At 46.2% G+C, this 27,173-nt stretch overlaps 2 protein-coding genes and 1 pseudogene across 11 annotated transcripts; 2 read left to right on the top strand and 1 right to left on the bottom strand.

The window, feature by feature from the left end:
- Window positions 1-6,922, bottom strand: PIANP (PILR alpha associated neural protein). Of its 3 annotated transcripts, none has more exons than XM_074326126.1 (6): window positions 6,578-6,922; window positions 4,264-4,323; window positions 3,489-4,003; window positions 2,670-2,751; window positions 1,625-1,846; window positions 1-1,272 (listed from the first exon to the last, which is right to left on the bottom strand). In XM_074326126.1, exons 2-6 carry the CDS (start codon window positions 4,278-4,280, stop codon window positions 1,251-1,253), a joined length of 858 nt encoding a protein of 285 aa, XP_074182227.1. In that variant the 5' UTR covers window positions 4,281-4,323; window positions 6,578-6,922; the 3' UTR covers window positions 1-1,250. The 3 variants fall into 3 exon arrangements, with proteins under 3 accessions (XP_074182227.1, XP_074182228.1, XP_019609978.2); XM_074326127.1 differs by lacking the exon at window positions 6,578-6,922 and adding an exon at window positions 6,211-6,508; XM_019754419.2 differs by lacking the exon at window positions 6,578-6,922 and adding an exon at window positions 6,101-6,123.
- On the top strand, window positions 6,901-26,082 carry COPS7A (COP9 signalosome subunit 7A). 8 transcript variants are annotated; one of them, XM_074326123.1, is made up of 9 exons: window positions 6,901-6,945; window positions 20,124-20,580; window positions 21,038-21,242; window positions 22,913-22,988; window positions 23,223-23,311; window positions 24,284-24,507; window positions 25,173-25,278; window positions 25,441-25,592; window positions 25,753-26,082. In XM_074326123.1, exons 3-9 carry the CDS (start codon window positions 21,081-21,083, stop codon window positions 25,790-25,792), a joined length of 849 nt encoding a protein of 282 aa, XP_074182224.1. In that variant the 5' UTR covers window positions 6,901-6,945; window positions 20,124-20,580; window positions 21,038-21,080; the 3' UTR covers window positions 25,793-26,082. The 8 variants fall into 8 exon arrangements, with proteins under 8 accessions (XP_074182224.1, XP_074182226.1, XP_074182225.1 ...); XM_074326125.1 differs by lacking the exon at window positions 6,901-6,945 and having other exon boundaries at window positions 20,347-20,553; XM_074326124.1 differs by lacking the exon at window positions 6,901-6,945 and having other exon boundaries at window positions 20,349-20,666.
- Window positions 19,116-19,788, top strand: LOC109459654 (small ribosomal subunit protein eS21; annotated as a pseudogene).
- Window positions 26,083-27,173: the final 1,091 nt, after the last annotated feature.

Raw genomic sequence — 27,173 nt, 5'->3', positions numbered from 1 at the left:
TATCTTGCAAAGGCTTTATTTGAAAATTTTGAAACTTACATCCCACAAGAATTCAAGATTATCACCACAAGAAGAAAGAGATAATACAAAAATATATATCACAGCATAGGAGCCAGGTAAGAGGAAGAAAGAAGGAAGGTGGGAGAAATGATGAGAAGTAGAGACAAACCTGGGGTGGGGAGGCAAAAGGAGGGAGAGTGGAAGAACAAAGGAGGGAAGGTGGGAGGGATGAGAGGGAGCCCAGGAAGGGGAGGGGTAGATTGGAAGGTAGAGCTCCCCATGGCCTTGAACCAGCTGGCTCCAGTCCCTGGCAGCCTCTGGAATTAGGGAGGCCCTCAGGGAGGCTGGGGAGACTGGCTCGGGGGGCTCTGAATTCCAGAGAGTGACACACAGAGACAGGCAGGACAGATAAGACAAAAGACTTTGGGGGAAGGGAAGGGACAATGGGAGCCCCTTTCTCATGTAGTGCAGCAGGTGAGTTCCCCAAAACCCATCTCCAGACAACACTTGAGCAGTGGGGGAGGGGAAAAGTGTGGGGCCTCACTACCCTCATTCCTATGGAGTAGCCCTCAGGGTAATGAGAGTGCCCGTGGAGTGGATCGGGGACACTGAAACACGTGACATGGAACAGGATGGGACCATGACAGAGGGGGCACCAGGAGCCCCCAGCTCACCTCCCACCCACCTCTGGGGCAGCATGCAGGAGCCACAGTAACTAGATCAGTGGGTGTTCATGAGGGAGAGTGTGGGCACGACAGGCAACACCACAACATGGGGCCAGGAAATGCATGTGAGAGGAAATGGTAAAGTCACCCACAGACCACTGAGTGACTGAGCTGAGCTTGGAATGTGGGAAGAAGAGAAAGTGAAAAGTGAAACAAAAAGGAGACTATGAGGGAACAGCAAGGGGAGAAAGGTGGACGGGGAGAGGGTACATGAGACTGGCTGCACAAGAGCATGAGTGTGTGCAATGACCCGTGAGGGTGGAGGTGAGTGTGCAAGGCTTTCATGTGAGTGTGCAAGGGTGGGGATGGGGGACCAGAGCCACAAATATGTGAGGTCCCCACTTAAAGGAGGGTGAGCAGGTAGGATTGCCTATGGGGCCAGTGAGTGATCCAGGTTGGTGTGCAAGGGCAGAAGCCAGGAGCGCCTGCAGCTCCAGCTCCCACAGCTGCCCCACCCTCAGTGGGATGGGGGCTGTGCTGGCCCCTTGGCCTCCTGCTTGGCGGCACCCCAACATTGGGGGAGCATCACAGATTCACCAGGGGAATCCTGAGAGGAAGAGGGAAAGGGCACAGTCAGGAACCAAGGGATAAGCCAGAATCAAAAGGGAAGTCCAAGACAAAGAAAGGGAATCAAGATTAAGAGGGCAGAGTTGGAGTTAAATGGCAGCATGAGAACAGGACATAGATCCACAGAGAGGAGGAGAAGGAAGGGTCCCCCCAGAGAGGAGGGGTACAGGCCCTTTGGTAGGGCCAGGGACCAAGCTGGGAAGGAGAGCCAGGGGCTCTTGAAGGGCCAGGTCTACCTTTTCCCCACCCGCCCAGGAGGAAGTACCCCCAACCACAGCTCCAGAGAACTAAATGGCCAACCGCCCCCCCATCCTTTTGCCCTGGGCCCTCACCGGTTCAACTGGAAGGCTGGAGCCCCCTTGGGCTGGGGCATCCCAGGCCGGGGTCCCCCTCGGGGCTCCTCATGGTCAGGGGTGGGGCTAGGTGAGTCCCCAAAGGCCCCCAGCACAGTGACCCCAGCTGGGGACAGGTCTGTCAGTGGCTGCTGGCTCTCCTCCTGCCTCAGGGCACCTTGCTGTCCTGAGGGCCTGCGCCGCTTCTGGCTGCGGTCCCAGCTGGTGAAAGAAGGAGAGAGGTTCTCTCACACACTTAAGAAGCCACCATCCTGCGCCTGCAGGGCTGGTCACCCCCAGCCTCCCCCAGGAATCCCTAACATCCTACAGCAGAGAAACTGGCCCCTAACAGTTCCCTACACCAAATCTCCTGAGACCGTGTGTCCATAAAGCCACTTACTTCACCTGCCCCACCCCACTGGGGCTCCAGGATCTAAACCATCTTCCCATCCTAGTTGCCATCCACAGAATTAGTACCTCCTCCCCACCAACAGGTAGAGTCACCCAGAATAGCCTACTCTCCCATGCATACCCAGAAGAGCCATCTCTCTCCACAGTAGGTGCTTTGGCAAGTTTAGTTCTAGTTCAAAGTCAGCTAATGACCTGGGCACCTTAGTCTGATGATTTTCTCAGTGAAGTGTGAAGGACTAATGTATCTTCATCTCTGACCCATTATTAAATGCGTGCAAAGAAAGCTCCAGATTTGCTCCTTCCTCCCCAGGCAAACCTAAGAAGGGGCTATGAAGACTGGGTCAGTTTTCTGTGTCTTGGAGGAAATGGAAACAAGGGATGCCCACCAAAGCCCTCAGTGCACATAAATAATCCCCTACCTCTCCAATTTTCCTTGTGTTTCCCTGGGAGAAGGATTTTCCACTCCCCCCCCAAAATCCTTACCACCCTTCTCTATGGTCTTGCTTTACTCCAACATTTCCTATCCCACCCCCAGCAAAATTGCTGCCCTTGCTCCTTCCCTCCTTCCAGCCAAACATTTCATTCAGTCCCCATCTGCCAGCAATGGGGCAGTCCCCTCCTGCCCCCAGCTTACCAGAACTTGAAGATGATGCCAGTGGCCACGAGAACAATAATGATGGAGATGGTAATTGTGACATAGAGCTGGGGGTCCACACCTGATAGGGGTGGGAAGAAAGGTTTAGGGAGGCTTGAGGTGGAAGGAACCAGAGTAGGGCTAGGCTGCAGGTTCGGTAAGCTTGAGGAGGGCTACCATTTGAATCCACATTGCCCAGTTCTTTTTGGAGGCCCCACCCTTTATTCTATTCATCAGCTTCCCCCAGAGTTTTCAGCTCTTCTCCTCCAGAATCCTTGTCCACTTTCTCAAACCTTCTGTATACATGTGATGAGGAGGGGGCTCCAAGGTGAGAGAGAACCCCTCTGTAACCAGGGGGTGGGAATGTCCATCTCGGCCCTGGTCTCGCCCCCAAACCATTACCCCTGTCTCTGCTGTCCCTGAGCCTAGATGTCACCCTGGAGGTCTTTCATCCATGGTGTTCCTCTGCACGGAATACACCCACTCAGTTTTCAAGGTCCAGCTCATATGTCAATTCTTGGCAGATGTCCTGATCCCTAGGCAGAAGCAGTCTCTCCCTTTTCTTAAAACCATGCTGTGTGCACCTCTGGTCAAGCACTTATTGCACTGACATCCCCAAGTGTTTACACATCTGTCTTCTCCAGTGGACCTGAGCTCCTCGAGGACTCAGACACATCTTCATCTCTGCCTCCTGTGCCAGCTAGTGCCTGACACATTTGTGGAAGGAGCTAAGAGACAAGCCCTCTGTTGCTGCCCTTGGAGTCTTCAACCAGCCTCCCCACCCTCATATCCCTACCAGCCTCTTCCATTCCCACTCACCTTCCCCACGGCCCCCAAACAAGAATGGCCGCAGGGTGGCAGGTGCTTCTCTAAGGATGATCCCATCTCCATCACCCCGCATGGAGTCTGAGTTGGGGTGTGGGGTAGCCAGCCCATGAGGGGCTGCAAAACCATAGTCCAGGGGCAGGAATCCAGGATTGGCAGAGTTGGGGTCCCCCCCATCCTCTCGAGACACTGTAGGGCCCCATACAATAGCCCAGGGGTACTGGGATGAGGGTGGCCCCTCCTCAAAGCCTGATGGGGTGGCAGGGGGCGCAGTGCCAGGAAGGACTTGCCGCCTTGATCTTGGGACCCGAGGGGATCGGCTTGGTGGGGGTGCCCGCTCCCACACGCACACATGACGTGGGGCCGAGGGGCCTCCCCGGGCACATGGGGGACGGGCAGGGGCTGGTGGGGTCCGAGGGGAAGAGGAGGAGGAGCCTTGAGCAGGTGGTGGGAGGGGCAGCAACAACAGTGGCCAGAGAGAGATAAGGTGGGACAGCAGCAGTGCAGGCCTGCAAGAAGGGAGAAAAAAGGATGAGACAGAAGCCCATTTGGGGGCTATGTGTGGGGAAGACAGGCTCATACTGGAGATCCCCAGCTACCTCCCTCCAGGTCTCTCCAAAAGCAGGTGGGCCTTGGGAAGACTCAGCCTCATTTCCTGTCTTCCTAGGGTCTAGCCCTGAGGATGGGAGGCCCTGGGTGGGCCTGGGGAGAAAGGGCCAAGACCTCAGGGAAAGTGGCCTCCAAGCTCCTTCTGCTGTGCCAAACTTACCACATCCTGGACTCCATGTCGGAGGTCTTCCTCAGCTGTGACCCAGATTTTTAGCCTTTACTGCGGGAGAGAGGGAGTCGTCATCCCCACCCTGCCCTGGGTACTTCCCCAGCTCATTCATCCACAAATTCTACCCCCCCCTCCCCTCCCAGGCTGCTCACTGCCAGCTTTGGATGCACTGCTGCTGAACATCCTTCGGGGGAAAACTCCCAGAGTGGCTCCCGGTCTGGCCCCCAGCCCCTCTCTACAGCTCTCCAGGTCCCTGTTACCTCGCCACCCCAGGGTCTACTCTCACTTCTAAAGCTGGCTTCCTTCTCACTTCCTTGGCCCACAGCTCCAAGCTTTTCTTGGATCTTAATTTAGAGCCAAGAACCTTGTGATTCCTTGAGCACCTACAGCTAGGGAGGGAGCCTGATGGGGGGGGGGGGGGAGGAAATCAATCTCAGTGAGTGTGTGAATGTGTGTGTGGCGTGTGCAGAGGGGAGGATCCCAGCTTGTCCACCTCACTTGTAGTTCCAGGCATTTCTCTTATGATTGGCCCCAGGAATCTACATCTTCAGGAGAAAGGGAAGAGGAGATGGAGAGATGAAAGGACAGAGCTGGTGAAAGAGAGAGGTGGCTGGGAGAAAAACTACAGAATATCATTTGTGCTCAATATTTAATCATCCAAAGACATAGGTGCCTTCTGAAGGGAGGTGGAGTTGGAGAGAGGCCGCCCACTCACATGTATTAGGTCGGTGCAAAAGTAATTGCGGTTTTCACAATTATTTTTAACCTTTTAAACAGCAATTACTTTTGCACCAACCTAATAGCTCCCTTGGTAAAGAGTCCTGGGAGAACTGGGATGATTGCCTTTGAAAAAGGAAGGACATGTTCTCAGGGTTGAGGGTGGTGGATCCAGGGGGACCAGGCTCCCCAGAGTGAATGAAGATATGACACCCTGTGTCCTCTGGTTTCTGGGTTCCAAATCTGTACACTAAGTACTCTCAGAGAATAGTGAGAATAAGATGGGAAAATCTGGGGAAGGGAATAGGGAAGTGGACAGTGGGGAGAGATGTGAAGGGGTGAAGGGCCCAGAAAGGGAAGGTGGGTTAAGAGTGAACCAGGAGGAGGTGAAGGGTGAAGAGGAAGCAGGCAGAACGCATAGGATGAGGCACAGGTCAGTCCTGAAAAAGAAAGGCCTGGCAAGGGGGGCAGGTACAGAAGACTGGGAGCTTGGAGGATGCTGAAGAGAGAACAGAGTAAGTTAAAGGTCAGGGAGGGAAACTGAGGCGAAGGGATCACAGGAGCAGTGGCAGGAGGGGGAACGGCAGGAAGAGAAGGAAGGAAAGGTCCAGGCAGGAAGGGAAGTGGAGACAGAAAAGGGGAAGGGAGAAAGGGGTCCAGAAGAGCAGGGTAGGGGAGAAAAGAAATGGGAAAGGACAGAGCATAATACTGAGGACAAAATGAGGAGAGGAAGGGATGGGGACCAAAGATGGGAACTGCAAAGATGGAGGAGCTGGAAATTGTTTCTTCCAATGAAAAGGGATATGGGGCTATGGGGAGAGATAGGGACGGGGGCTTGGTGGGAAGACGGGAGAAAGGGACAAGCGGAGGAAGCTGGAGGGAGGGAGTAAGAAGAGTAGGAGCGAACCAGTGAAGTGGAGAAGGGCTCACAGGGACATCTGTGACCAGCTGACTCCTGGACTCACTTGCCTCTCCGGCTCGTGCATTCTCCCCCTCCCACCGACGTCAACTCCAGTCCCCGGACCCGCACCCCCTTTAGCCATCCCTTCCACGAAGCCCGCAGTCCCCAGGCTGGCGCGCCACCCCCACCCTCTCCTCGCGCCTCACCGACCTGTTGTGCGCAAGAGACGAGCTGGGGGTGGGGCGGGAGCCTTGGGGTGGGGGATCCCAGCCCCATCACTAGCGTTGCCCAGAGCCCACCCCTCCCACAGGCACGCGCACCAGGTACTGGGCTGGAAAGCGGCAAGAAAGAGGGGTGGGAGGAACGAGGACCAGGAGGTCGGCAAAGGGACTCCGAGGGAGGGAACGCCGAGAGCAGGCAGGGAACCCGAAGCTGGAGGATGCAAAAAGCCTGAGCCAAAGGCAGGATGGAGGCAGCTGCGGGGACCGCGGCCGCTGCGCCAGGAGGGCAGATGGAGCCAGAAGCCGAGGAGGGACGGAGAGCACGGCAGGAAAGGAGCGCTTCGAGGCTGGAGGCTGGAGCCCCGGCGACCGACCGCGCGGGGAGGGACGCAGGCTAAAGGCGCGGAGTCGGGAAGGGCTGGGCCGGGCTCCCTCGACTGGGGGAGTGGGGGTCCCTCTCACTCACCTGCATGCCTGGCGCGACGGCGCAACAGCTGCGGGGGCTCAGGGCTGAGCTGGGCTGGGGGGTCGCGGGGGCGGGTGGGACATGGGGCATCGTCGGGGGGCCTGGCCAGCAGCGGGGCGCTGGAGAGGGTGGGGGGCTAGCGCCCCGGGCGCGGGGCGGCGGCGGCGGGAGATGCTCGTCTCGGCTCGACTCGGCAAGGCTCGGGCTGCGCTCGGCTCGGCTGGGCTCGGCGCGGTAGCTCCGAGCGCTGGGTCTCCGCCTCTCCCCCTCCCGCCTGTAGGCCACGCACGGTTTAACCCTCCCGCTGCCGCGCCACGGGAGTCGCGCCCAGCTGTGTTCCAGGTGGAGGGTTGGAGAGGACAGCGCAGGTGAGCGACCGTATGATTCCCCGGGTTCTAACGGCGGGCTTCTGCAGCCTTTTCACCCCCAACTCCTTGGACACTCATGGTCACCTTAGTTAGTTTCTGAGATTCTGAATCACCCAATGCTCTGCGTCCTCAACTCTGTTTCGTCCCAAGTGGAGAGTGCCGAGTGCCAGGGATCAAGGTGGGGGTGGCAGTGAAGACCTCGCACCATTCTTGTATCCCCCAGATTCCACTCTGGCCCTGCTACAATGCAGTTCTCAACAAAGCAACCCACATGATCTTTAAAATAGGTAAACGAAGCCGCATTACTCAGCTTTTCTAGCACTCAGAATATCCAAATTCCTTCCTGTGACTGACAAGGCCCTCTGTGAGTTAGCCTCTGTGGAGCGCTCTGATTTCCTCCTAACACTTTATGCCCAACTACACTGGACCTGACCTATGTGCCTAGAACTGGAGAAGCTTAACTGGCCACAGGACCTTTGCACTTGCTGTTGCCTCTGCCTATAACATCCCCCCCCCCCCCCCCCCCGCCCTGGCTTTTCACAATGACTCTTCGTTAATATTTCACTTAGATCCTATGTCACCTCTTCTGGGAGGCTTTCCCTGACCTCTCTTATCAAAAGTAGCTTCCTTTGCCCCTACTCTCACCCCATCCTATCCCATTCATCTCTATCACATTACCCTGTCTTATTCGGGTTGCACTTCTAGGACACCACACTCCCTAGTTTCCCGCCAGCCTCCCTGGCTTTTCCTTCTGAGTCTTTGTCTGCTCAACCTCTAAACGTTAGAGCTTCATAGGGCTTAGTCCTTGGCCCTCTTCTATTTCCACATTCTCTGTCCAGTGATGTCATCCAGTCCCAGGACTTAAATACTATGTAAATGTCAGCAAGTCCTAAATTTACATCCGTAGCTCGAGACTCATTTATCCAACAACCTACTTGACATCTCCACTTGGACGTCTAATAGATGTGAAGCTAATGCAGCTAAAATACATGTCGCGAATTCTCTCCTGGCCAATCCATTTTCCTCCCAGTGTTCCCCATCCTACTTGTTCAGGCTAAAAACCTAGGAAACATCCTTCCTTCCCTTTCCCTTTTCTCATTAACTCTCACCCTGTGTCTAATTTACCAACAAGTTCTGTGAGCTCTGCATCTAAAATACATCCTGAATCCATCTACTTCTCTCTGTCTTTGTTACTCGCACCCTGGGCCAAGCTGTCACCTCTCATCTGGAATAGTGCAATAGCTTCCTAGCTGGTCCCTCACTTCTGCTCTTGCCCTTTACAAACTTGTCTTCACAATAGCTAGTAATATTTTTAAAAAAATCTTAATCATATCATGCTCTTCCCTGCTTAAAATATTTGAGTGGCTTTTGGAATTGGAATAAACCTGACTTGCTAGGAGGGGCCCTCCAACTTGTACTCCTCCTCAATGTTCAAACCCTGTTCCTGCCAGATTGGATTTCTTGATGTCTCAGAACATCCAAAGCCATTCTCTTAGCACCCCTGCACTTTGGCTTCCTTCTTCCTGGAATCCTCTGTGCCGCCCTTCACCTGGTTGACTCCCTCTTGCCATTCAGCTGCCCGCTCTTATTTCATCAATATGTTTCATTGTCTTTCCAACTCATCACTCTGAAATGATCTTATACTTATTTACTGCTTATTTTCTGCCCCCCATGACCACATACACTAGAAAAAAAAGAGCTCCTTTGCCTTGTTTCCCCTGTAACCTATATCAGTGCTTGGCATACAGCAGATGCTTAATACTTATTGCTTACTGAACTTCACCTGAGATCTCTGCCCACTTGGAACTCTTCGTTCTCTCCTCTGCCCCCCACTTGCCTTGCCTTTCTATCTGCCTGCTTTCCCTGATCTCTGCCCTGTGATCTGTGCACAGTGCTTTCGGCTGAGTCTCTGCTTACACCCACGCCCCTCCAGACAATCACCCTTCATCCGCTGTGCTATTACTATCATTAGCCTGGCACTCCTGCCTCCCGGAAGGAAGCCTGCTGTTCTGACCAGCGTCTGCAGTGGCTGCCCTCCTGCTTCCCTGTCCCTGAGAGTTCTTCACTCTGAGGTCAGAACAGCAGTGTGTGAGCTGTCCTCGTAGTGTCTCCCAGTGGCAGGGGAAAGTCAGTGCACATGGGCTATGAACCGGGCCATGTGAAGCAGTCTGCACGGATCATACCGTATCCTGGGCCCCAGTGAACCCAGGGCATCCTGAGGATGTGCTGTAAGAGGGCTCATTATATGATGCGTGTGGGTCAGATTTATCAAGTGATTCACTTCCAGTCTAAGTGCCTTTTACGCTGAGGACTTCAAATCATTATCATGTATTTCTAGTATTCTTGATTCATTCATTCTTTCAACGACTCTTTTTCGAACACCTACTATGTGTTGGGTAGTGTGCTGTGGGCGGGGATACAGTGGAGAGCAAGAACAAAGCCATCACTTTCTTCCTGGAACTTGGGATCTAGTGAGGGAGACAATGAAATACAGAGTGATAGATAAATGTGTCTTCAGATAATTTGAGGACCTTCCCACATTCCACAGTCTATAAATTCTCTCCCTGTGTCTGGCTCTGCTGGTTTCTCTATCATTATCTCTGGGCTCATTTTCTGGTGTGTATGTGTGTGGCGGAGGCGGGGGGTGTCCCAGTATTTGTCAGGATACATTTCTGTTTCCTGTCCTCCAATGTTCAGCGTACTTCTGAATTCTTCTCACTCTCAGCTGGTCTTACTTTCTGCTTTTCTGAGAAAATAGAAGCAGACAGAGAAGAACTTTCCCACTTGCACCACCATATCCCAGCCCCACCTCTCCTTGGGGCTTGGGGGAATCCCAGGCCTTTTCAAATACTTCACTCCAATGACTGTCCCTCCATCTCCTGCGTGTCTCTCCTCCTCTCTACCTGATTATTCCCAGCAGCATGGAAGCATGCTGTAATTTCTCACAGCTTAAAACAAACCCTCCTTAGCTCCATGTCCCCATCCAGTGTCTGCCCTTCTCTGTTTCCCTTCTAAAGCAAAGCATCTCAGGAGATTGTCTCCATTCACCATCTCTTCCACTTCTCTTATTCCTTCTCTTTCTCTTTTAATAACTTAAACTATTTAATATTTGTAATTCATTATTTTGAATGGGTGATACATTCATATGTACAAAAAAGCTTTCAATATATAAAAAGTTATATAATGAAAGTTTTTACTCTTACCCTGTCCACCATCTTTCTAGTTCCCATCCTTGCCCTCATTGTGACTAATTTCTATGTATTCTTCCAGAATTTCTTTATCCATACACAAGCAAAGAGTAGTATACATTGTTATCCCCCCATGTATTTTACATAAGAGTTGGCATACCACGTACACTGTTCTACATCTTTCCTTTGTGACTTAGCAGTGTGTCTTTGCTATTTTCCCATATCAATGAAGAGAGGGCTTTGTCATCCTTTCACACATCCTCATAGTATTCTGACTCATGGATGTGCTCCCAATCTTTCGTGAACCCACCCCTTCAGACTACCCTGCTGAAATTCCTCTTGTCAAGGCTACCTGGGACCTCCCCGTTTCCAAGTCCAAAGGTCAATTGTCAGTGTCATTTTACTTGCTGGTCAACAGCCTTTGATACAGGTGATCAGGTCCCACTCTAGAAATGCTTTCTGACCTGACTTTTATGATGCCGTACTGTCCTGATTTTTGTCCTCCTGCACTGGTTTCTCCTCCTTTACCAGTTCCTCTTCATCTCTCTGAGCGCCGCATCTTGGCTCTCTTCTCTATCTATGGTCACACCCCAGGGGATCCCATTCAGTTTCTGGGCTTTAAATATAATTTTTACTGATGACCCCTAAACTTTTGTCTCCAGCCCAGCCCCTTCCCTTCTCCCAGACTTATAAACCTGCCCCTCCTTTAGCACTTCCTCTTTTAAGAAATGGCATTTCCATTCTTCTAGTTGATCAGGACAAATACCCTGGAGTCACCTTTTTTTTTTTTTTTTTAATGTCTTTATAGCTGGCTAGTATTTTATTTGACTTTATTATCTTTAAATATACATATACAAATATAATATGTATTTATATTATATATAAATATAATTTTCTACATATAAAAATTTGATGCACAAGATGCTAATATATATGTTAGTTACAAAGTGTAAAAATAGAATGAATATCTGTGAAACCACCACCCAACTCAAGGACTAGAAATTTACCAATAACTTGCATCTATGTCGGCCCCCATCCTCCCATTGCACTGCCCCCTCCTTATAATCGCTATCTCCCCAATTTTATTTTACTATTCTGTTGTTTTTTAAATATAGTTTTCTCACAAATGGGTATAAGCTTAAACAATATGTTGTTTAGTCTTGCTTATTTTTCAGCTCTATAAAAATTATATTATATCTCCTTGTACATGTTTGTTTTCTCACTCAATTTGACATTGCCAAGATTTATCCATATTGTTGCATGTAGCTGGAGTTCGTACACTTTCACTGGAATACATACAATGCGCCATTGTGTGCACATAATTTATTCTGTTGATGGATTTGTGATTTGTTTCCTTTTTTTGTTTTTTGCTATTATAAACACTGTTGCTATGGACATTATTGTATTTGTTTCCAGTATATGTGCAAGTGTTTCCCTGGAGCTTGTATCTCGCAGTGAGACTGCTAGGTTGGGAGGTCTAAGAATAATTATCTCTGAGAAAGAATGCCAAATTGTTTTTCTCAATTTACACTCCTACCAGCAATATTTGAGTTCCCATTGATCTACACTGTCTCCAGCACTTGTAGTTTTAGACTTCTTAATTTTTGCCAACCCAGAAAGTGTATAGTAGTATTTCCTTGTGGTTTTATTTGGCATTTCTCTAATTACTAATGCAGTTGAGCATCTTTACATATGCTTATTAGCCTTTTTAATTTCCTGTTCTTGGAAATGCCTGATCATTTGGGTTGTTTGTGTTTTTCTTATTGATTTGTAGGAGTTCTTTATATATTCTGGATACTCATCTTTTGTCAGTTTTACACATTGCAAGTATTTTCTCCTTTGTGAAGATACTTGTGACCTGTCCTTTCACTTTCTTCATGATGTACAGATGCTTCTCAACTTACGATGGGGTTACATCCTGAGGAACCTATCGTAATTTGAAAATATTGTAAGTCGAAAATGCATTTAACACACCTCACCTGCCGAACATCACCGCTTAGCCTCGCCTACTTTAAACATGCTCAGAATACTTTCATTAGCCTACAGTTGGGCAATTATCTTGAGTTTCATCTCAAGAGTAATTGCTTTTCTCTTTTCACCAGAAGCAGGAGACATAGATGGGTGTTTTGTACACATGATGGGATGCAAAAACACAAAACACAAGATCCAAAAAAACGCTGGCAACACAGCACACTGTAGAATATAGTTGTTTACCCTCATGATTGTGTGGCTGCCTGGGAGCTGCAAGTCACTGCCGCTGCCCAGCATCATGAGAGAGTAATGAGCTGCATATTGCTAGCCATGGAAAAAAATCAACATTTAAAACTCAAAGTACAGTTTATACTGAATGCGTATCACTTTTGCACCATCCTAAAATGGAAAAATCATAAGTTGAACCATCATAAGGTGGGGACTGTCCGTATTTTGATTATAAGAAGTTTTTAATTTTGATATAGGCATATGTGGGGACAGAGCCAGGAGTGCAGTTTCCAGGCTCTCGCCCTCACATGGAAAGGTAGTAAATGGCCATCAACTGTGATTGGATGGCCATCAGCTGTCGCTAGTTGGCCGTCAGCTGTAACCAGTGAGCCATTGGCCACTAATATAATTGCTGTGGCTACACTAGCAGCAAATGGGGGCTAGCAAGAACCTGGTGGCTGAGCTAGCAAGCGGCAGAGTGTGGAGTGTGGATTGCGGATTGCAGAGAGGTGGATTGCAGCTAGCAAATGGGGAGTCAGTTGGTTGGCAGAAAAGCGGACAGCAGGTCGCACATGGTGTGAATCCAGCCTCCAGTGAGACTATAGTGGTATGACTCCCCTACCTATGGCTCCGTGGGTGTTCCTTTTTGGCCTTGTCTTTTACATTTAGTCTATTGTATAGTAGGTAATGATATTTGTATATGGTTTAAGGTAGGGGTTTGGTTTTATTTTTTTCATATAGATACTCAATGGTCACGGCAACATTGAAATGTGTTGCTCAAAAGTGCAAACTCTCATAAATCAAATGTCTATATATATGTGAGTCCGTTCTATGGCTCTGTATTATGTTCCAGTGATCAATTTATCTATCTTGTGCCAATACTATCTCAATTTTTATGATTTTGTAATTATATTCTAGTATTTGGTAAAGCAAGTCTTTCCATCTTGTTCACCTTCAAGAGTCCATTCTTGTCCTTTTGCATTTCCATGTAAATTTTAGAATCAGTTTGTCAGTTCCATTCAATCACAAAGAAGGCTGTTGGGATTTTGATGAGGATTGTACTGAATCTATAAATCACTGTGGGGAGAATTGACTTCCTTTAGATATTGAGACTTTTAATCTATGAGCATGATAATATTTCTCCATTTATGTTAGGCCTTCTTCAGTGTCTCACAACAAATTATAATTTGCTGCATATAGGTCTTACACATATTTTCTTACATTTATACTTTGGTATTTGATATTTTTCATTCTATTGCAAATGGTAACTTAAAATTATTCATCGTCTCATTGTTGTTTATATAGAGATATATAATTGATTTTGTACATTTTTGTCAAGAAATTTTGTTAAGCTCTTATTCTAATAATTCATTTGTAGATTCTTTTGAATTTTCTACATATGCTATCACATTTTCACACTTTCTATAGATGGTAACAGCTTTGTTTCTGTTTTTATGTAATCCTTCAACTTTTCTTTTCCCCTTTTCTGACTCAGGCTAGAATCCCCATTACAAGACTGAATAGAATTGGTGATACCAGGCATTCCTTTATCAGATTAACAAGTTCTTTTCTAGCTTTCTAAAAGATTTTTTGATCACAAATGTTTGTTGATTTCATCATGTGCTTTTTTGTATTTATTGAGATGATTCTGTGATTTATTCCTTTAGTCTCTTAATATGATGAATAAAATGAATGTATTTTCTAATATTAAGCTACCCTGAAATTCCTGATATAAATTCAAGTTAGTCTTGGATTTTGATCTTTTTTGCACATTGCTGGATTCAGTTTGCTAGTGTTTTATTGAAGATTTTTACATCTTTCTTAACAAATGAGATTGACCTGTAATTTTCCTTTCTAGTATTGCCTTTTCTCGTTGGATTATCAAAGTAATTCTGATCCCATAGAATGAGTTGAGGAGTGTCCTTTATTTTCCTATTTTTCAGGAAAAGTTTGTATAAGGTTAAAATGATCTGCATTTTGAAATTTGGTGCAGCTTGCCTGTACGATGCTATTCTTAACCCTTTCTCCTCTCACACCTAACATTTAATCCACTTTCAAATTCTCTTCACTCTAGCTTAAAATCAAATTCAGAACCCAACCACTTCTCACTTCCATTGCTACCACCACCATCTCTTGCCTGGATAATTGCAGTAGTTTCCTAATTGGACTTGTTCCTTCTGTCCGTGTAGCCATCATATTTTAAACATATGGGTGGTTATATCCTGTTACTCCTCTCTCAAATCCTCCCTTGGCTGCCCATCTCACTGAGAGGAAGAACCAATGTCCTTACAATGGCCCAGAAGGTCTGATATGATCTGGCTTCTTCCCTCTCTGGTCTCTTCCACTACTTCTCTCATTGCTCTCTCTGCTCTAGCCATACAGGTCCCCTTGCTGTTCTTCAAACATATTAAATATGTTCTCATCTTTGTACTTGTAGTTTGCTCTGCCTAGAACACTGTCCTCATAGAAATCCACATGACTTGCTCTTTTTTTTTTTAAGGTCTCTGCTCCATTGTTACCTTATTAGAGAGGCTTTTCCTTATTACCATATATAAAACAGAAAATGTCTCCATCTCCCTCTTGTTTTTCGACATAATATTTATTTATGTATATGTATATGTATATGTATATGTATATGTATATGTATATGTATATGTATATGTATATGTATGTATTTATTGCCTGAGTCTCACCAAAAGAATGTAAATACTAAGAGAGCAGGAATTGTGTCTATATTTCTGGTAGATAGAACAATGCCTGTCAATCAGAGGTGCTCAATATATACCTTTTGAATCCATGATGAATATTTTATTTATTATGTGTCTGACACCTTGAATGTCAGTCAGCCTCTCTGGTTTTATTTAAGTGCATCTTGTGTTCTATCTTTAGCATTAAAAACACAGCACCTGGAGCAGCCGATGGCTCAGTTGGTTAGAGCGCAAGTTCTGAACAACAGGGTTGCTGGTTCAATTCCAGCATGGGATGGTGGGCTGTGCCCCCTGCAACTAAGATTGAAAACGGCAACTGGACTTAGAGCTGACCTGTGCCCTCCACAACTAGATTGAAGGACAACGACTTGGAGCTGATGGGCCCTGGAAAAACACACTGTTCCCTGATATTCCCCAATAAAAGAATTAAAAACAAACAAACAAAAAAACACAGCACCTGGCACATGCCTTGTACACAACTGTAACTTAGTAACAAAGGGATGAATGTTACATCCTAGGTATATTTAAGTTTAATTAGCTTCAATCCTCTGCTTGGAGATCTTTACTTTTCTTCCCACTTTTCCCATTTCTATTTCTTTCTTACATCTATTCTTCCTCCTCTTCTCTCTCTGCTCTTTCTAATCTCACTTCTTTTGTCTATCCCTCACTTCTCTTTCTCCAAATTCTTCTTTTCCACTTGTTTTCTCATTTTCTCCTTTTACTCTTCTTTTTTTCACAGAACCATAAAACATCAAAATCAGAATTGGCCTCGGGGACTTTATTTATCTCTCACTTTGCAAACATGGAAGAGGAGATACCACAGATGACACAATTTGCTTTAACGTCATAGCTAGTTCCTGGCTGAATCAAGACTAGATCTCAAATTATCTCTTTCTTCCTCCTCTCTTCTTTCTTTTTCCTTGTTTCTTCTCTTTCTTAACACGGTGTTGGAATCCGACAAACTAGCATTTGGATCTCAGTTCTACCACTTATACTGGTGACCTTCAAATTATTATTATTATTATTATTATTATTATTATTATTTTATTGGGGAATATTGGCGAACAGTGTATTTTTCCAGAACCCATCAGCTCCAAGTCAAGTCATTGTTTTCAGTCTAGTTGTGGAGGGCGCAGTTCACTGGCCCATGTGGGAATCGAACCAGCAAACTTGTTGTTAAGAGCTCACGCTCTAACCGACTGAACCATCTGGCCACCACAACAAATTAACTTCTGTGATCGCTGGTATTTTTACAGGTTAACTGAGATATTAATATGCACATCAAAGGGTTGTCATTAAAACTTACAAAAAGTTGAACAACAATAACAAAAACCCTATACACCTAACATCATAATTAATGGTGAGAAACTCAAAACTTTCTCACTAAGATCAGGTACAAGGCAAGGCTGTCCCATCTCAACATTCCTTTTTGACATTATACTGGAAATTTTTGCTAATGCAATAAAGCAAGAAAAGGAAATAAAAGGTATATAGACTGGGAAGACAAAACTGTCTTTGCAGATGATGTAATAATTTATATAGAAAATCCAAAAGAATCAACCAAAAAAAATCCTTTTGGAACTAAATAATAATCAATTATAATAAGATTGAAGTATGCAAGATTAATATACAAAAATTAATGTCTATTATGCTAACAATGAACAAGTGGAATTTGAAATTAAAAATACAATACCATCTACCTTAACACCCCAAAGCTGAAATACTTAAGTAGAAATCTAACAAAATGTATATAAAGTCTATATGAGGAAAACTACAAAACTCTGATGAACAAAATTAAAGAAGAAACTTTAAAAATGGAGAAATAACCCATGTTCATGGATAAGAGAACTCAATATTGTCAGGTTCTTCCAAACTTGACCTACAGATTCAATGGACTCCCAATCACAAACCCAGGAAGTTATTTTATGGATATCAACAAATTGATTCAGAAGTTTATGTGAAGAGGCAAAGACCCAGAATAGCCAATACAATGTTAAAAGAGAAGAACAAAATTGGAAGACTGACACTACCTGACTTCAAGACTTACTATAAAGCTATACTGATAAAACTAGTGTAGTATTGCAAAAAAAAATAGACAAATAGATCAATGGAACAGAATAGAGAGCCCAGAAATAGACCCACATAAATATAGTCAACTAACCATTAACAAAGAAGCAAAGGCAATACAATGGATCAAAGATAGTCTCTTCAACAAATGGTGCTGGAACAACAGGACATTCTCATGCAAAAAAAATTAATCTAGACACAGACTTTGAATGCACACACAACTTTCACAAAAATTAAAGTGGATCACAGACCTACATAGACTGGGACACGTAAAATGCAAAACTATAAAACTCCTAGAAGATAACATAAGTACAAACCTAGATGACCTTGAGTAAGGTGATGCCTTTTTTAGATACAACACCAAAGACATGATTGATGAAAGAAATCATTGATAAGCTGGACTTAACTGAAATTTAAAACTTCTGCTCTGAGATAGGCAATATCAAGAGAATTAGAAGACAAGCCGCAGACTGGAAGAAAATATTTGCAAAAGGCAAATCTGTAAAGGACTATTCATCAAAATATGCAAAGAACTCTTAAAACTCAATAAGAAAACAGACAATTGGACCCAAACAATGATTTCACCAAAGAAGATATACAGACAGCAAGTAGGTATATGAAAAAATGCTCCACATCTTATGTCATCAGGGAAATGCAAATTAAAACAAGATATCACTACACACCTATTAGCATGACCAAATTCTGGAATGCTAACAACACTAAAAGGTGACCAGGATGTGGAGCAATAGGAATTATACATTGTTGGTGGGAATGCAAAATGGTACAGCTACTTTGGAAGACAGTTTGGTGGGTTTCTTACAAAATTAAACATAGTTACTCATGACCCAACAATCACGTTACTTGGTGTTTACCCAAAGGAGTAAAAAACTATGTACACACACACACACAACTGGACATGTATGTTTATAGCAGCTTTATTCATAATTGCCAAAACTTGGAAGCAACCAATATGTCCTTCAGTAGGTGAATAGATAAATAAACTGTGGTATATCCAGACAATGTAATACTATTTGGTGCTAAAAAGAAATCAGCTATCAAGTCATGAAAAGACATGGGGGAAACTTAAAGTGAAAGAAGCTAATCTGAGAAGGCTACATATTGCATGATTCCCACACTATGACATCCTGGAAAAGGTAAAAAAAACTATGGAGACAATAAAAAGATTAGTCAGAAAAGAAAAAAAAAAAGATTAGTAGGTATCAGGAGTGGGGGGTGGGGAGAGATGAATAGGCAGAGAACAGAGAAATTTTAGGACAGTGAAAATACTCTGTGTGATATTAAATGATGGATGTATGTCATACAAACCCACTTATTGTACACCACCAAGAGTGAATCCTTTGGTAAACCATGGATTTTGGATGATTATAATGTGTCAATATAAGTTCATCCTTGGAAAGAAAAAAAAAGTACCATTCTAGTGAGTGATGTTGATAATGGGGGAAGTTATGCATGTGTAGGAGCAGGGGTTATATGGGAAATCTCTGTTCCTTCCTCTCAATTTTATTGTAAACCTAAAACGACACTCTGAAAAAATAAAGTCTTTTTAAAAAGTTTTAAAAATAAAAACATAATAGAACATAGTTGGCTCTTTTCTCATTCTTTTCTCATTTTTTTTTTTATTTTCCTCTTTAAATTGATGATTGAACTCATAATTCTTTGGTTCCTTCAAACTTTGGATATTTTATTATGTCTTTGATTTCTTCTCACTTTTATGTGCCATCTCTTCCATTCATTTCTTCTTCTTTCTCCTCTTCCACCTCTTTCTCCTTCTTTTTCTTCTTTCTCTCCCTTCCTATTTCTGCTTCCCATTTTCTTCCACAAACCACGCCATGTGGAACATAAATTTTAAGTTTAAAGTCCCTTCAGTTGCAGTAGTCTACCAGTCTTATGATTTTCTCTTATTTACGTCCTCTTTTTCCACTTTCTCCTCTTTCATTTACATATAAATTACTTAACTTCCTTGGCTCTCAGTTTTTCAATCTGGAAAATGGAAACAATAATAGGTTGTTGTTATAGAAGCATCAAATGAATTAAGTAAAGCTCTTAGCTCAGTGCTTAACACAAAAGCCTCCAAGATGTCATTAACTTTTATTCTCATCTGAACTTCTGCAAACCAGTATGAAATATAAAACACTATAGAAATGTTAGTTAATTTTTTCCCCCTAAAGTATCTTGGTGAGCTTTCTGTGCTCACACTCATCGTGGTGGCGGCACCAGGTGCGCCCCCGACGTGCAGACCGACGCAGGCGAGTTCGTGGACCTGTATGTGCTGCAGAAATGCCCCGCCAGCAACCACATCATCGGTGCCAAGGACCATACATCCATCCAGATGAATGTGGCTGAGGTTGACACGGTGACAGGCAGGTTCAACGGCGTTTAAAACCTACGCTATCTGTGGGGCCATTCACAGGATGAGCGAGTCAGATGACTCCATTCTCCGACTGGCTAAGGCTGTCAGCATCGTCTCAAAGAACTTCTGACTGGAGAGAATCACAGATGTGGAGTATTTGTCCTAAATAAATAGTGACCCCCCCCCAAAAAAAAAAGTATCATGGTGAAGTGGAAAGATGATTTCGGGTTTGAAAAGACTTGAACCCCAGTTTCCTCATCTGTAAACCGATAATAATACATGCCTTCCTTACACCTAGGTTTTTTTCCTTCCCCAGGGATTAAAGGAGTCAATGTACAGGAAAGCATCACTCTGTAAGTACATGTTGTAATCAAGATAGATGGTGTCCAGGAGTCACACTAGGGATGCTGTAGTTATGAGGATTCAATGGGATAAAATTTTAAAAGATGCCTGACTCAATACATGTAAGCTATTATTTACCTTTTCCACTTCTTCTCTCTTGCTCCTCAAAGAAATGAATGGTTGAACTACCCAGATGATTTCTGCTGCTAAACTTCTATTATTGATGTGGTCTCCTTCCTCTCTCCTCCTCAAATCCCGCCTCCCGCCCCTCCCCCTGTTTTTCCTCCTCTCTTTCCATTACAGCCTTCCTCTTGCCTCAGGCACCCCCGTGCGAGCCAGGTCTCCAGATTTCTGGCAGCTTGGAACTGACACAGAACCACCTGGTACCTGCCCGAGATCAGAGGTTCTCTCTACAGTTAGCATCTAGCGTTGGCCAACAATAAAGTTTTATTGAAACAAAGCACGAAAAAAGTGACAGTCAGTCTTTCCTCAACAGTCAATCAGAGAGTAGAATGCGTGTGTCGCTCACAGCAACTTCCGCAGTCGGAAGGCGAGAGCGAGGAATATCCCGCCCAAAACCCGCCTAGCAAGAGCGGAAGTGCGGCCGGAAGTCATCCATAGAGTTTAGTGGCCAGAGCGACCCTGCATGGAGGTGGCAGGAAAGGCTCAGAACAGCTGCCGGAGGTGACGGAGCTACGGTCCCGCCCCGTGCTCTGGAAGACGAAGCTTCCAGGTAGCGGCCCGCAGAGTCTATTCCAGGGTACGACGCAGCAGTCGGCGGGAGCCCACGGTCCCGGGGCGGCCTCTTTAAGGGAGGGGGCGGAGCCACGTGGAAGGATCTTGAGGGTGAGGTCACGTGGTTGGGGGCACCTGCGGGACACAAGTGGAGATATGAGGTAGCGTCGTCACTGGGATGGACACCATGTAACACCCATTCCCCCACTGCATCTTGTGCTTTGGGGTTCAGTGGGGTGCATGTGGTGGGGTTTGGGGTTAGGCCCAAGTATGGGAGGAGGGTGGGCGTGGCAACCTTGTATCAGCCAGGCTTCCTTCAAAGTGGCCCGTATTAGGATTCCGAGGTCCGAGTTTTAGACTGCTCCATCTCTGACTCCTCATTGCAGAAGTGACTCGGTGCCTCTGCAATCAGCCCCTAGCCCTGTACTTCCCATTCCCCCACTGTTTAGGGACCTCCATTTTCACATCCTCTTTCCTTTCAGGTCCAGACATCCTGAGCCCAAGTACCCACAGCTCAGTGCAGCCATGAGTGCCGAGGTGAAGGTGACAGGGCAGAACCAGGAGCAATTTCTGCTCCTGGCCAAGTCGGCCAAGGGGGCAGCACTGGCCACACTCATCCACCAGGTGCTGGAGGCCCCTGGTGTCTACGTGTTTGGGGAACTGCTGGATATGCCTAATGTTAGAGAGGTGGGTCCTGACCTGGATAGCCCACAGGGAAGCTTGGGGCTAAAGTTTGAATTTGAGAATGGGGGCAGGGCTCATTTTGTAACCCCATAACCATTTAGTTGAACAAGAATAGGATGATGATTAACTGGCATCTTGCAAGAGTACTAAGTACACAAGTAAGCCTCTTAGTTTCCCTTTGAGGATAAGTGAGCTGTGAAACCCGATATTTTTAAGCAAAAGAGCCTGTGATTCAGAATAGGAGACCTGATTCCAGCCTGTCTCTACCAATGTAATAGCCCTTAATAATCATGTCACCTTGGTCAGGACACTTTTATTTTAGGGGCTCAGTTTTCTCTTTTAAAAATGGAGCTGATAATGCCCCTCACTGTTACTATAAAAATCAGGTGAAATTATGAGAAAGTGTGAAGTCGGGTATAAATGGAAGGAATGTAACATGAAATTGGCATGCCCTGTACTCCCCTCTTTGCACCATATGCTAATTCACTTAAATTAGATCAGGTAGAAGCTGTCCTTTTTCATAAAGACATGTGGCAAGATGCTAGGAACACAGCATAGAGAACTATTCACACAGACGTGGCAGAGTTAAGAATTTAAAATCCAGTGTGGGTGAGTCGCCAAGATATATGACACCAGCCCAAGTCCTGAGATGCTATGACAGTGGTATGTGGGCAAACTATGAGTTAAATTGTTGAGGGCCAGTGATTGAGTCCGTGGATTTAGCCTTCTGGGATCACTCTGTTGTACGGAGAAAACTGGCTGCCTTCTTTCCCTGCTTTCCTCTGCAGTGGAGCTAAAGATATTCAGTCAAGGTGAAGAAAAAGCATATATTGTATGCGTATTTCGCACTCTGCTAGTTGTCTGGGAATGCCAGAAAAGTAAGAGACAAGAGAGCTTATCCTTCTGAAACTTACTTCCCAGTTGCAGAGATCAGACTAATGGATATACATGTACATATCATTTATTTAGCAAGTATTTATTGAGAGAGCCAACTACATGCTTAACTCTGCTAGACCTAAGTGGGATACCAGAGACTAGGTCTGTAATCCTGTTGGAAAGAAATACATTCTTAGGTAACAACCTTAGGTAGGGCTTGATTGAGTAAGTGCCAGAATGAGTGATCAGTGATAGAAAAGGAGATCTGGGTGGGCTGCCCTGGATGAGGAAAGCCCCCTGGGTGAGGCAGGTCTGAAGCAGAGGCCACAAATTCCAATGACTGCCTAGGCCATGTAGCTGTCAGAGATGAGTGAGGCTGAGGCAGGAGTCTGGTAAATAAAGGAGTATAACAAACTGCCTAAAGATAATCAAATTCACAAATATTAAACACTCTAAGGACCAAACAACACCATTTGCAATGTCGGGTGTGTGTGTGTGTGTTAGATACTGAACACTGTGAATGTTTTAAACTCTGAATTTAGGGTAGGAATTGGAGGCATATGGAGGAAGAGGTCATTGTAGGTTTGGGGGAGTAGTGTAAGCAAAGGCCTAGAGGTGGAAATGAGGCCTTCCTATGGCGAGAGTGATGAAAGATGCAGACAGTTCCTCTCAGTGAGCTGGGAGAGTTAATGGAGATGAACGATGGGGCCAGAAAGTGGGGTTTGAAACAGGGAAAGGCTGGGAGGAGGGTGAACAGAGAGGCTCTTCCTGTCATCTCTTCCCTCATATTCTTGCAGCTGGCTGAGAGTGACTTCGCTTCAACGTTCCGCCTGCTCACGGTGTTTGCTTATGGGACATATGCTGACTATCTAGGTAACCAGAGGGGTTGGAGCTCCAGAGTAGTGGAGATGGGAGAAGGGCAATTTCTGGAGGGACTTAGAAGTTCCTGCGGTACCCTACTTAGATCCCTTAGGTACACAGAGTCTTGGGTCATGCCTGAATTGGCATGGACAACTAAAAAAAAAAAAAAAAAAATCAGTGGAAGGAGGCTAGGCCTTCCCACGAGAAGGGAATCAACATTTCCTATACTTTGTCCTTTTTTCCTAGCTGAAGCCCGGAATCTTCCGCCGCTCACAGAGGCTCAGAAGAATAAGCTTCGACACTTGTCCGTCGTCACCCTGGCTGCCAAAGTCAAGGTGAGTGACAGTTCCCCCAGTCCTGAGCCAAAGAGCATCCTTTTGTATAGCCCTTCACAAGGGGCCATCTGAAGAGAATTTGTACTCGGACAGCCATTGACCACACAGTTGCTTCTGTCTGCCGTCCCCTCCCTCACACCCCCCGCCCCCCCGTCACTTCAAGGTCTGTATTTGAACTCCATTACCTGCAGCCTTTTAGGCTAAATACTCTCTTAATTTTCTGTTTTTTTAATTTTTTAATCAAATTCTAAACATTTTTAGCGTTTTGGGTACAAATAGAAACTAGGATGCCATTCACTGTGTTGTTCAACAATCACCCTCCTCCCCATTATAGAAATTCCCGTTCAAACAGCCTCTGCGCTCAGCTGGGAACAAGGTTCTGTCTTCTGGTGAAATGCTAGGCTTCTATTCCTAGAATAAGAAATAATGTAACCTGGAAGTGTCTCTGTACTTCCTGTTAGGTTTGGTTTTTCATTAAATATCCCCCTCCCGCCCATCTGCACTCTCCCAGTTGTTACTAGACTCTCCCATTGTTTTCATGATTTTACTTAAATCAGGCTCTCTATTGTGAGAAGCCTCTTTGGAAGTACGCAGTGTGTAAATGGTGAACAGTAACTCCAGACCTTTCCCACACCACACACTCCCATTATGTCAAGCTGATCTTGACCAAGGTCTGAGTGCTACCCTGAGCTGTGGCCAGAGGATTGACACCCACACAGAGGTTACTTCCTTCTTCTATGGTGTGGGAGGTAAGGGTGGGGGGAGAGCATAAATCTTCCATTTTAAGATTGCCCTTCTCATGCTATTATTTTTCAGGTGGGAATACTTTTATTTATTTTGCTTTAGAACCAACCTTTTAGAAGACATATTTAGGAGTAGGAGGGGAGGGTAGGCAGGTGAGCCTAGGCTGGGGAAAGGAAGGAAGAAGAATGTTGGAAGCCTCTCTCTGCAGCAGAACCTCACAAATCCCAGCCCAACCTCCCTCGGCCCCAGTGTATCCCATATGCAGTGTTGCTGGAGGCCCTTGCCCTGCGTAACGTGAGGCAGCTGGAAGACCTTGTCATTGAGGCTGTGTACGCCGATGTGCTGCGTGGCTCCCTGGACCAGCGCAATCAGCGGCTGGAGGTTGACTACAGCATTGGGCGGGACATCCAGCGCCAGGACCTCAGTGCCATTGCCCGAACCCTACAGGAATGGTGAGACCTGTGTCCTGGCATTGTCCCTTCTCTTCTCACCCCAAGGAAAGGAGAGGTGCTTTGGAGGGGTGAGGGCTGGGCTGGGCTGCAGAGGTGGAATCCAGGTGGATGAAGGGAAATGAGCTTGTTCCTCCAAAGGCTTCTCAGAGAGGAAAGGAGTGGAGGAGGGGTTGGGAGGCAAGAGGCAGGAGATGGTGTCCTTGGTATAGTGGTACCAAGGGAAAGGGGAGTGGTACTCTTAGAGGATCCTCACTGGGAGGTTGGTCACCTCTTAGACTGGATTCAACCCATTGATCTGTAACCAGCATTGATTGTCCATAGGCCCTGGACCTCTTCCACTTTGGCTTTTCTCCTTGTGTCCTTCCCTAACCTCAGTTAATTCATACACCTTTTTTTTCTCTTTAGCTTCTCCTATCCTATTTTGTTTTCAGTTCCTACTCCCATCTTGTACATCACTCCAGGTCCTTCCTTATAGCTCTTTTCTCCTACCTGAGTGTCCTTCTGGCTCCTGGGAATATTGTTGTAGGTGGTTTCCAGGAGCCCTGGTGAGGGTTCCTAACTCAGAAAAGGGTTTGGATACCAGGATCTAGGGTCCTTTCGGAGTCTGTTTTTAGTGAGTCTGTCATCACAGCTCTCCTGCTGCTCCTCACTCCCGCTTCCTGCAGGTGTGTGGGCTGTGAGGTGGTGCTGTCAGGCATCGAGGAGCAGGTGAGCCGTGCCAACCAGCACAAGGAGCAGCAGCTGGGCCTGAAGCAGCAGATTGAGAGTGAGGTGAGCTGGCAGGGCAGCAAGACAGACCCAGCTCCTCCAGCCTGGGCCAGTTGTCCAGTGCAAAGGGGTTTGGACAGGGGCTGGAGCAGACAGGCAAGGTGGGCAGGGACTGTCAGGTTCTGGAACCTTCCTTGTTATCCTCCACTCCTTTCGTCCTGGCAGGTCGCAAACCTTAAAAAAACCATTAAAGTTACAACAGCAGCAGCCGCCGCAGCCACATCTCAGGACCCTGAGCAACACTTGACTGAACTGAGAGAACCAGCTGCTGGCACCAACCAGCGCCAGCCCAGCAAGAAAGCCTCAAAAGGCAAGGGGTAAGCCAATGTGGCAGGAACTGCTTGCTTCCAAGGTGCCCTGCTTTTCCTTCAGAGACCTGGCTGCCCTCACTCCCTTTAGTCATGGGGGTAGGGGATGGGGGCGCCTTTAGGCGTTAGGGGATTCCCTGCAGCGTCTCTGTCTGTCTTCCCTTGCCAGGCTCCGAGGGAGTGCCAAGATTTGGTCCAAGTCGAACTGAAGGGACTGTCGTTTCTTCGCTGGGTATACGGGATCCCAGCTGCCTGCCTGCCCCTTAGGAGTCCTCAAAGAGCCTTCCTGTGCCCCTGGCCAGCTGATAATCCTAGGTTCATGACCTTTCACCTCCCTTCTCTCCCACAACCCCAAGCATAGATCACCCCTTCTCTAGGGAGGAGGCAAGTACAAGTCATGTTTTTGTTGGTACTTTTTGTTTTATGTGACTTTCTTATGTGTCCCATTGTCCTACTTATCCTCGCTGCCATGCTCTCTCCCATATATTTTTAAGAGCCAGCACGTGTCCTTGTTTATTATATGTCATTGAGTAGGTGGGGCTGCGATGCCCCCAGTATAACCCACATACGTTCCTTGTCCTACCACCTCACCCCTGCATGCCTAATCCCCAGTTCTGTGCCCGAGCCCCAGCCTATTTGGGCAGCATCTGCAGAGCCACTTTTATTCCCACTCTGAGAGTTCTAGGAGCCAGTCTGCCTTTGTAGGAGTCACTGGACACTTTCATCCTAGAATTCTGTCACACGACAGTTGTTTCCTTTCCTCGCACCTCCCCTTGGGTCCTGGGAATGCTGCTGCTTCAATGACCCCAGAGCCTAAGAAGGGTAGCTGTTTCTTGAGATGTTGAGAGATGCTTTTTTCTTGGCGCTGGCTGTCTTGGAAAGCCTGATGGCAGTCCTGGAAGGATTTATACTTCCTTTTGTGAATTTGGTGGGGAAGGGAAAGGGATATAGATTGTATAAAAAAAGTATATATACATAAATCTATATATAACATAACACAAATAAATCTATGAGAAGTCTATCTACAGGGGGGTGGGGGGTGGGAGATGAGGGTAAGGGGGATCAAATATATGGTGATGGAAGGAGAACTGACTCTGGGTGGTGAACACACAATGGGATTTATAGATGATGTAATACAGAATTGTACACCTGAAATCTATGTAATTTCACTAACAATTGTTACCCCAATAAATTTAAAAAAGAAAGAAAGAAAGAAAGAAGTCTATCTACAAACATGCCCTGAACTGGGTATCTTCTGTCTTTGATATTTGTGGATGGGAAGAAGGTTCATTCCCGATCCATTTTAAAGCAAAGTTCTGGAAAAAGAAGAGAACCAGATACTGTGTGCTGAGTCCTGGGCTACATGACTTTGGACAAAATGCTCAGTATCTCAACATTCATTTAGAAGTAGTAGATACCTACTGACACCAACATGTAATAGGCACTGGAGATGCAAAATGATGGTCACTCCCTGCTCTCAAGGAGCTTGAGTTCAGCCTGTTTCCTTCCACCTTATAGAATTATAAGGAGGAAGAGTTGCCAGTAAACTTGAGGTTTTACTTCACAATCACATGGAACTCTCAGATCTAC

Source organism: Rhinolophus sinicus, linkage group LG02 (assembly GCF_036562045.2).
Source record: "Rhinolophus sinicus isolate RSC01 linkage group LG02, ASM3656204v1, whole genome shotgun sequence".
In the NCBI taxonomy this organism is placed as follows: domain Eukaryota; kingdom Metazoa; phylum Chordata; class Mammalia; order Chiroptera; family Rhinolophidae; genus Rhinolophus; species Rhinolophus sinicus.
Note: the sequence above shows the minus strand (reverse complement) of the source record. Positions and strands in the feature narration are given on the sequence as shown.